Consider the following 9,283-nt stretch of genomic DNA (forward strand, 5'->3'; position numbering starts at 1 on the left):
ATCGGGGTCTGAGCCTGAGGCTCGGTCGACCGCAGCTTCCGAAACCTATTTGGGTTAGTTCTCGAGTTTTCAGTTACGGGGCGAGCCGCGCCGGTCTCAATGTCAACTGTAAAAATTTCTCAGGCGTAACGAGAAATAAGTTACATGACTTCCAACGGAAGTTGTGCGAATGTATCACCCCGCACCCCAGTAAGGGTCGGCTTACGACTGTCTGATCTGGTTCGGCCTGGTCTGGTCTGGTCGGGTCTGGTCTGGTCTAGTCCACTTTGTTGGCAACTTGATTCTTAATTATTGCATTTATGCTCTGCCGACAAATTTGCGGTAATTGAATATTCTAGAGATCTGGTTTTGGGCCCGATTATTATTAGGGCCGGCGGAGTGACGAAGTCAATGTGCAGCCACCTTTGTCTCTCTCGTAATTAGTGCGTTGAGTTATTGTCTATTTGGGGTTAGAACATGTTATCCTTCCTTGGCCGATTTTTGTGTAAAGTCCTGCATGGATGTAACAGGACCTCCCGGGGCTGTTTATAACCAGATTAGACTTGTCCAAGGCCCAGGCTTCCCAAGTGGGTTAATGAGGTTATTGAAAATCTAGTTAAAGTTTACACAGTTCAAAGGGTTCTTCAAGTGCAAATAGTCATAAGCGTTTCTGATTTATTCAAGGGGAGAGGAAAAAAGTAATGCAACTTTTTTTCTGTATTATTTAAATAAACAATACATTTAGAATTGGATAAAAAAATAAAGAAGCTTTCCGTTTAATCTACTTTAGCTGGTTTTGTAGCATATTTATGATTTTCTAATTATTTTCCTATTAGCTTACTCTCCGCTTTAACTTTTCCTTTAGTTTATTTTGAATTTGGAAGTTTTTACCAATTAACAGAACCTTCTTCCCCTTCACTGCTTCCTGGGAAACGTGATAAACGCCTTTCGAAATATTTTCAAATATATTTTAAAAAACATGCCGCATTGGCCAAATGCATTACGAATTCAAATTGTATCTTTTCCTTTAATTGGTTTACTTGTTTGTTATTTGTTGCCGGGAATATTTCGCCTCAGGTGCAGACAAAGTTACCATTTCCGATCCCTTCAGCCGTCGCCGCATTTGTCAATATTTTCGTCCGAGACTACAAGGCTGCAAGGCTGCATGGCTGGCGGCGGGCTGTGGAGGGCTGTTGGGCAAACAAACATGCTTAAAATAACAAATTAGCATAGACCAGGGGGGGAACCCGGCCTGGGACTACGTACTAAAACAACAAATAAAGAGCCCAGGGCCCCGGGACGGTCGGGTCGGGTCGGGCTCTGCCAGCAAGCTACCAATTTGGTACACTCACTCGAGATCGAGTTCCAAGTGCTGACTGGATGGGATGGATGGCTGCTCGGCCGGCTGAAAAGTTACATCAATCACCATCAACACTCCACAACTCATCGACATCGAAATACCAAAATGGCGCATTGGTGTTAATGATGCCGACTTTGAAATTTTACCGACGCGCCCACAAGAGCCTTTGCGAAAAAAATATAAAAAAAATAAAGAAAAAATATATATACGCAAAAAGCAAATAAGGCAAGTGTCGTTTTGAAGTTTTCATCATCATCATCGGCATCGTTCGCCATTGGAGGGTCACATTCGTCATTGGGCAAACAAATGAAGGGGACGCCGAGCTGACAGATAATTTTTTGCCTGCTTGTGCTGAATGATGTGCGAACAAGTTGTAATTATTTCGCATTAAGCCACGTAGCCCAGCGGAACGCAGATATGACGATGATGAAGCTCAAGACGAGGTCTTCCTTGTCTTCTTGGGGAAACCAAAGGTGTCAAGATGAATGCATCTTAGGGAGTAGGGAGAACAGGCAACTACAATAGAAACCGAAACTGAAACTGAAACTCAGTAATGAGCGCGGTCTCGAGGGCTGTGAATATCCTGGAAAGAGCTTCAAGCTCAATGACAATGGTTCTTATCCCGTTAAGTTGACTTTGAAAAATGGTAAAAAAAATACGGCTTTTATTGATAATTTTGTACTTATGATATGTACTTAAATCTAAAAAGTATAAATATATACAAGAAAATCTTTAAAAAATTAAGAAAAAATCCTATAGTACCACAAATATATTCGAAATGCCTATAAAGAAACCCACTCGACGATGCTGGCTTGAGCTGGCCATTAGGACCACGTTAAGTTCCACCACCACCCTCCCTTTTGGACTGTGTTATCTGGGGAGAAATCAAACTGCTGCCGCCACATTGCGTTGCATTTAATTATGCGAATGCCTTCGATTGCCGGCAACCAGTTGACACTGAAGTCTGGCTTTCCCACGTTCGCACGGCCAAATACCAGAAATACTCACCCAAAAACCAAACGCCTACCAAAAAAAAAGTCGTTAGACCGAAGTTGGGCGGAAAAGTCGTGGCCCTCCCCGCGGCTCAATTTACAATACTTCTGCGTTTTGTCACCGGAAAAAGGTAAATCACAAGCTGACCACGCAACAAGCGGAATTATTCTATATATTTCATTTTTTTCCCCTATTTTCCACAGCGCCGTTTTGAGGGTGAAAATGAGAGTTCGGCGGAAAAGGCGCAAGTTTTCATTGCGCAACATGAACAACCCCCGGGCCCGGGGTTTTGGGTATCGGGTGGCGAGGCGAGGCGAAGTAACCACCGCGAGACGTCGCGAACATTTGATTGCATTCGATATGCGCTTTTGGGAAAATTTCCCACGATTTTCGTGGCGGATTTTTCCGAGAGGTAACTAGCTCAGGTCAGTTCCGAGCAGCTTCGGTCCAGATGCTTTGATCGAAAGCTGCTGTGCGAGTGATAAGGCTCATGCACTTGGAACAATAATTGTGAAAATGAATTGTGGATTTAAATTTAAAGATAAATATGGAATGTTAAAGTATTTTACTGCTGTAACTATAAGCACTTAGACAATTGAATAAAACTAATGCTTTACTACTTTATTGCTGTTAAATGTAGACCTAGCTTAGCATCACTAAGATTTTTAAGACATAAAAGGATGATTTCGATATCGACATAGCTTGTAGATTTTCAGAAAAATTATAACTGTTTCTCTGAGTGCATTATCATCACCATCCTTATCCACATCATCATCCTCATCGTCGCTTTGATCCTCATAATCAACATTTATGGCCGCTGATTGTTTTCGCGACTGACCGCGACGCCTTGGAAGAAAGGGTTGGTCGCTTCCCTTCTGACAGATAGGGAAAGATGGTCCTCGGTCGTGGTAGTCTGAGATTTGTGTGACTCATAACGAGTTTCCTCTCGCCTGGCTTGGACCTTAAGTGGATATTGCCCGCGATCCTTTGTCTTGCACAGCTGCCCCTTTTGTTCGCGGTCCTGGACAGTCCAGCCGCCGCTGTATTAATCCTGTTTTCAGTGGCACTTCTTCGGTTACGGCAGCTTAGCATACGGACAAAGTGGAGTAGAGCGCATTCTTTATGTAAATTTCCCATTATAGTTACTTTTTTCCATCACTTAATCCAGTTGAAATCAAGGCGCGACTGCACGAATTAAAAGTTGCCGGGGATGTTCGTGATCTCAGCCAGATCAGAAAATCCTTGAGAGTTGTGAAGATGCACAAGAAACCACTTGGAGAAAGTTCCTGAATTTAAGAATATATTTTATTTACTTCAAAATTGCAGTTCTGAATCAGCTGTGCCGCCCATTTCTCTGTTTATTTATTAATTTCACTCGAAAACACTTCCTCCATTGTCTGGCTGTGGCGCATGCCAACTCCGTCCAAAAAAAATTATACAATAACCCAGAACGAACAATGATGAAGCCATAAAAAGTATTCCCAAATGTAGAGATCCGGAACTTACGCAGAATAATCTTAAGGGAGCCGGGTCAGGCGTAAGTTTTCAGGAAACTGCGGAGATCATGGTCATGGGGGTCGGTATTAGCTGGAACAGTATTCTTGGTGGCCAGAGTGAGGATACGCTCGTGAAGCACCATGTAAGCGAAAAACTGCAAGGCACTGATAAACAGATACTCGTTCTTGGGCACATCAAACTGTCGATCGTGGATAATGGTAGCCGTGTACATCATTACGGAGACGGCGATCACGGCGAAGGTGTTTCGGACAGCAACGTACAGCCCATCGTAGTGGATCCACAAGGCGTTGATAAAGAACAAAATCATCATGATGTTGGAAATGGCCACCAGAAGGCTGAGCAGCAGATCGCCCGGCACAATGAACATGGGAAAATAGGCGCCCCAAAAGATGGAGGCCAGCATGAGGGCCACAACAATGATGCCGGCATATATGTTGACTAGGGTGTTCTGGCTTTTCGTCTGCTCCATGGCTATATATATGGTGGATGACTCCACGATAGCTCCGAGGAGGATGTAGTTGAACGGTACCTTGCGTCCGCAATTGGTCCAGGCGAGGACGGCCACTGCAAAAAAGGTGCACGCTAACCACCAGCCATAGAGGACTTCGTGTTTCTGGTAATCAGTTTTTCCTAAGAGCGCGCCAAAAAGTATCCACTGGATCAGGGCAATGGAGGCCATAATGATAGTCAGACCGTAGATGCGGCTGGCATAGCTGATGCGCTTATGGGGCGGATTGCCGAAGATCTGAATTTCAGAAGAACGATGCGTTTTGCGACGACATATTTTCATTGTTTGTATGTAATTTAACATTGAATTTTCAGACGGGAAACAATAAAGGCAAGGCCGAGTGTAGGGGAATTAACTATTGCTGCTCTTGAACTGTCGTGATATTTGTTTTTATTTAAACTCTTGGATAAGTGACGTTCATTTTCTTTCTGCACATCTTTAACTTATCAAATTCAATGACTGCATATCAGTGGTGTGAGCGAATAGAAGGGCGCACACTAGCATGGTCCACTTGCTGACGAAGAGTCCCAGCGCGCAGATGAGCTCAAGGCCAAGGGGGACGTAGTGCGTGCGGCAGTGGATAAACTGCGACTGCATTAGGGTGGCGGCCATCGCCAGAATGGCCAAGAAGCTAAACAGGCTCACTACGAAAGATCTCTGGAACTCGATAAGGCATAAAACTAACGTCGCAATGATTCCCATAGCACAGATGAAGACGATCACTGCATAGACGAGGGCGTTTGGCAGGCACGACTTTCGGCACTTGGCTCCCGCCACAACCAAACCATGTATTACAGCGCCTGAGAACAATATGCATATGATCAAGCGGATCCAGCCGAAGTTATATGTGTAGTATATAGTGAACAGCGACAGGAGCAGTACTATGCAGAGGACCAGGGCCCAGCCCACAGAGGCCGGCAAACGCCTAGGCCCTATGTAAGCAATGCATGCCAGGAGGCTGTAGGCCACAACCAGATATATATACGGCGGAATCGGCAGGATCTCGGATATCTTGAAGCCAAGCGACGAGATGAGCAGCACGAGCACCAGTAGAAAGAAATAGAAAATCGATGCGTTGATGTAAACGGTACGTACGAACACTACCACGTCCCTTGGCTCGATTCCCAGTTCGTTTCTGATTCTCTCCTCCTCATCCCGTCGCTCAGCTTCGGACTGACAAAGTCTTCCTGGCAGGCGCAGGCGCGGCTGTAATTTCGGCATCGACAAACAAATAATTTTATTACACGACATTGATTTCTGAGACTATATGTCCTAGACTTTGCATTGCATTCAAATCAGAAAAAGCTGAAAACAGAGCTAGCCCTACACACTGCTCCAGGGAGGCACGCAACTGACCAAAGCTGGTTCGAGTACCTGGCTAGGATTCCCCTAAATCAAAGCTGAAAACTAACGAAATATTTGCCACTCACTATCCTCCAGCTACGCTTTAAAACTCTGAAATATTTATTTTGTAAAACTAGCAAAGATCATCAGGCAGGTCGCCAGGAAACAGAAGTGCATGTAAATCCCATTGGCACAGCTGGCTACTTCCCCGTACGGCACTTGCTGCAACCGTCCGCAAATGAAGCTGGCCTGGAAGGGAGCCAAGAAGATCACTATGATGAAGAACACAATAGCACTGGCCAAGACGTAACGGCCATCATTGGTGAATAACGACATCATGAGGAGCACGAAGAGCGTGATGAAGCCCACTAGCATTACGGCGCAGGTGCAGAGCATGTTGGGCAGCATAAGCATTGGAGCCTTGGCTCCGTACAGGTGGAGCAGGGCCAGCAGAACCACGGAAATGCCCATGGCCCCCACCACCACCCACACGGACATTAAGACCACGAAGTAGCAGCCGAACAGGGTGATGAAGAACAGGGAGCCGAGGACCAAGCCCCAGCAGAGCCACAGAGTTACCGGCGTCTGCGGTGCACAGCTAAGTACCGTGAGGAGGACGAAGGTGATAATGAGCCACATAAACGGCGGCACCGGAATATCACTATAGACAGGCGGTTTCAACACCGATACACAGATCCACGGAATAGCAGACAGCAGGCACAGGATGGCGGCGCACAGGTAAACTTTAAAGATGAAGATCCGCAGCTTGCGCGCATTAATCTCATTCGGCTCCTCCTGTTCGGGATCAGGATTTCTGCGTGGCCAAGGCCGTATCGCCCGATTATTCCGATCCATGTTAATTTGGAATTTTATAAAATATAAAATAATACCTACAATTTTTGACAACATCGACAACAGCCGATACGACATGCGGAAAGGCTTTACATCGTACTACTTTCAGTAAATGCTTCAATTTCGTAAAAGTATTTCCACGTTCCGCTTTTCGATACATTTTTAAGCGTTTATTTAATATACTTATATGTATAATAGGTGAATATTATATATTTTTATACGGCGCACCAGTTAATTGGGTTGGGTAAGCAGGCTAGAATTATTCCTCATCATTTCACTGAGTGTAATAGCCTGTAATAACAAACAGTTGGTAAAAAAGCCACTAAACAACTTTTCATTATACAGTAAACATTTTTTGTGTATTTCTTACCGCTGTCATCTTTCGTGGTTCGAGTAACCTCACGCTGGCGTAATTTCTCCATCTGGATAAAGTAGAAAACGCAGAAGAGGAATATCATGGTGTGGAGATAGAGGGTCAGAGCGCAGATCATCTGGTGCTCCGGCGGAGACACCTCCACAACGGTCAGGCGGCCGTGGTTGAACTGAGCCTGGATGAGAATCGCTATGACCACCATAATGAACAGGATACAAACGAAGACGTGCAGCAGCTCTCTGCTTTCGGAGAATAACTGGGCGATTCCCACACAGATCAGCACTAGTAGCAGTATCATCATCAGTATCGTGGAGCAGACGCCGCCGGGCAGAAAGTCCTGCGGGCATTTGGAGCCCGAGAAATTGAGAACTAGAATGGCGATGGCCACACCCACGATCGTCAGAACTGCGTTTAACGTTCCCACTTGGTCGATGAGCACACATCCGGCAATTGTTGTGCAGAGCACGACGATTACCGCCATTATCCACTTGCAGGGCGAGCAGGAGGCAATCTTGGGGATGCAGTTGAGGGTCATCATCACCAAGAATACGGTGATCACCAGCAAGTAGATGGGAAAGGGCAATTCCTTGTGCGGATGCCACTTACTTAGCGTGAAGATTAACCACATAACCAGAGTCAAGCACATGAAGGACAAGCCAAAGATATAGTTGTTGCGGATGAACTGCGTCAGCTCGTCGAGCTCGGGGCTCTCCGTCCGGACGTTATCCTGATGGTAGATGTTGTCCATCTCGCATCAGTGTTTGCGAGTGTTGAAATTGGCTCTAAAGCAGTCCCTGACAAGTGTGGCGCGGCCGAGCTGTTGGCATCCCGAGGCATTAGATCCTAAAATATATACTAAAGTGGAAGGAAGATTTATTTATTGCTAAAATTATTAAAAATTGTATCAAAGACACCCCGATCACGACAATTGATGTTTTAGATAATATCTTGCCCAAATTGTTCCTGTGGGAACTAAATAAAACACAAACATTTTTTTGATTTTTTTACATGTTGGGAAAGGAATACTTTATTGATAAATTAAGGATTAACTTAATTGAAAGGTCCAGATGCAGTAGAAGGCGGCGCTGAAGAATAACAAGAAGTGCAGATAGATGTACGTGGCGGAGATGACGAACTCGTAGAAGGGCAAACTGAATCTCCGGCCGTGCACGAGCTGGGCGTGGTAGGTGGTCAACGGTATAAGGACCACGAGGAGCAAGCAAAAGTATGCGTTCGAGTAGACAACCTTATTCGTGAAGATATGCATGGTGATGAGGAATATGGAGATCAGCCCAAAAACTACGATGATGACGAGCATCGCTCGCTCGCCGGGCAGCACAATCTTGGGCAGCCAGGCGCCCAGCAAATAGCCGATGAGGAGCAGGATGCTGGCAGCCACCAAGGCTAAGGTCACCCTCATAATCGTCCTTTCGGCCAGGATCAGGACCACACCCGCACACACCAACTCCGCAAATAGGGCGGACAGAAGGATGCTTATCCAGAGGATCTGCCGCAGATTGTCCAGGATGGATATGAAAAAGAGCATCATCAGCGATATAATGACGCACACGAAGCCGGCCATTATGTCCGCGGTGGACGGTTTTAGTAGAAGCGTGATTAACAGCATTTGAATCGCAGCAATCACGGAATACACACTTGCCACAAGATAGCACAAATAGATGAACTTCTTTGCCAGAGCCCGCTCATTTTCGGCATTCTCCAGTTGTCCGGAAGCTCCGCCATTATCCGGATTGGGTCCCAGGGGGCAGGGCCTTAAGTTGAGGATACGATCCGGCGGCGACTGAAAGTGAACTGAGGCCAAGCGCTGGCTATTAGGTTCTGGCGGCTGCGGAAAGTTGAGCAAATGGGCGCCGGGCGGCCAGGAGGCCAGCCCTAAGTTCCTCGGACTGCCATTTAACATTCTCTTGGAGACACCAGGAAAATTTTGACAAGTAACGAAAGGTTTTGTATATTTTTGAAATTTACTATTTAAAATATATATTTTATTCTTAATGCAAAACCGTTTACAATCAAATATTATTCCTAATGGAACTCCACCTTTAATCCAAAAGAGAGATAATTATAATATCTAAGCTGAGGCGATGCCAGGCCTAAATATTTAGCATTTCGGCAAAGCTAAGACCCATTGTATTTCCCGAGCAGGAAGGAAACCCAGCGAGGCATGCGGAAATCAGAGGGATAGAGGGAAAATTCCAAGTAGCTGCGATCAAAGCTAACAAAGCAGCCACAAAGGAGGCTGGCTACTCACTTACTCCTTTCTCCCCTTGGCTGGCATTGTTTGTTTTTATTTTGCTGATCGCTTGAATGACACGCAAAGGATACAAGGACGAAGAGA

The 9,283-nt window shown here is 45.6% G+C and overlaps 5 protein-coding genes across 5 annotated transcripts; all 5 read right to left on the reverse strand.

Moving 5' to 3' along the window:
* Positions 1-2,932: 2,932 nt before the first annotated feature.
* Positions 2,933-4,746, reverse strand: LOC108075872 (uncharacterized). Its single transcript, XM_070284667.1, has 2 exons — positions 3,479-4,746; positions 2,933-3,416 (listed from the first exon to the last, which is right to left on the reverse strand). The coding sequence occupies exon 1, from the start codon at positions 4,659-4,661 to the stop codon at positions 3,864-3,866; it is 798 nt and encodes a 265-aa protein (XP_070140768.1). The 5' UTR covers positions 4,662-4,746; the 3' UTR covers positions 2,933-3,416; positions 3,479-3,863.
* Positions 4,747-4,796: 50 nt separating this feature from the next.
* Positions 4,797-5,640, reverse strand: LOC108075912 (uncharacterized). Its single transcript, XM_017168542.3, has one exon. It carries the CDS (start codon positions 5,607-5,609, stop codon positions 4,797-4,799), a length of 813 nt encoding a protein of 270 aa, XP_017024031.1. The 5' UTR covers positions 5,610-5,640.
* Positions 5,641-5,799: 159 nt separating this feature from the next.
* On the reverse strand, positions 5,800-6,656 carry LOC108075924 (uncharacterized). Its single transcript, XM_017168564.3, has one exon. The coding sequence runs from the start codon at positions 6,630-6,632 to the stop codon at positions 5,823-5,825; it is 810 nt and encodes a 269-aa protein (XP_017024053.2). The 5' UTR covers positions 6,633-6,656; the 3' UTR covers positions 5,800-5,822.
* Positions 6,657-6,686: 30 nt separating this feature from the next.
* Positions 6,687-7,793, reverse strand: LOC108075904 (uncharacterized). The gene is made up of 2 exons (XM_017168529.3): positions 6,925-7,793; positions 6,687-6,845 (listed from the first exon to the last, which is right to left on the reverse strand). The coding sequence occupies exons 1-2, from the start codon at positions 7,673-7,675 to the stop codon at positions 6,829-6,831; spliced, it is 768 nt and encodes a 255-aa protein (XP_017024018.1). The 5' UTR covers positions 7,676-7,793; the 3' UTR covers positions 6,687-6,828.
* Positions 7,794-7,931: 138 nt separating this feature from the next.
* LOC108075882 (uncharacterized) lies at positions 7,932-8,919 on the reverse strand. Its single transcript, XM_017168491.3, has one exon. The coding sequence runs from the start codon at positions 8,846-8,848 to the stop codon at positions 7,973-7,975; it is 876 nt and encodes a 291-aa protein (XP_017023980.1). The 5' UTR covers positions 8,849-8,919; the 3' UTR covers positions 7,932-7,972.
* Between the last annotated feature and the right edge of the window lie 364 nt (positions 8,920-9,283).

Source organism: Drosophila kikkawai, chromosome 2L (genome assembly GCF_030179895.1).
Source record: "Drosophila kikkawai strain 14028-0561.14 chromosome 2L, DkikHiC1v2, whole genome shotgun sequence".
NCBI lineage: Eukaryota > Metazoa > Arthropoda > Insecta > Diptera > Drosophilidae > Drosophila > Drosophila kikkawai.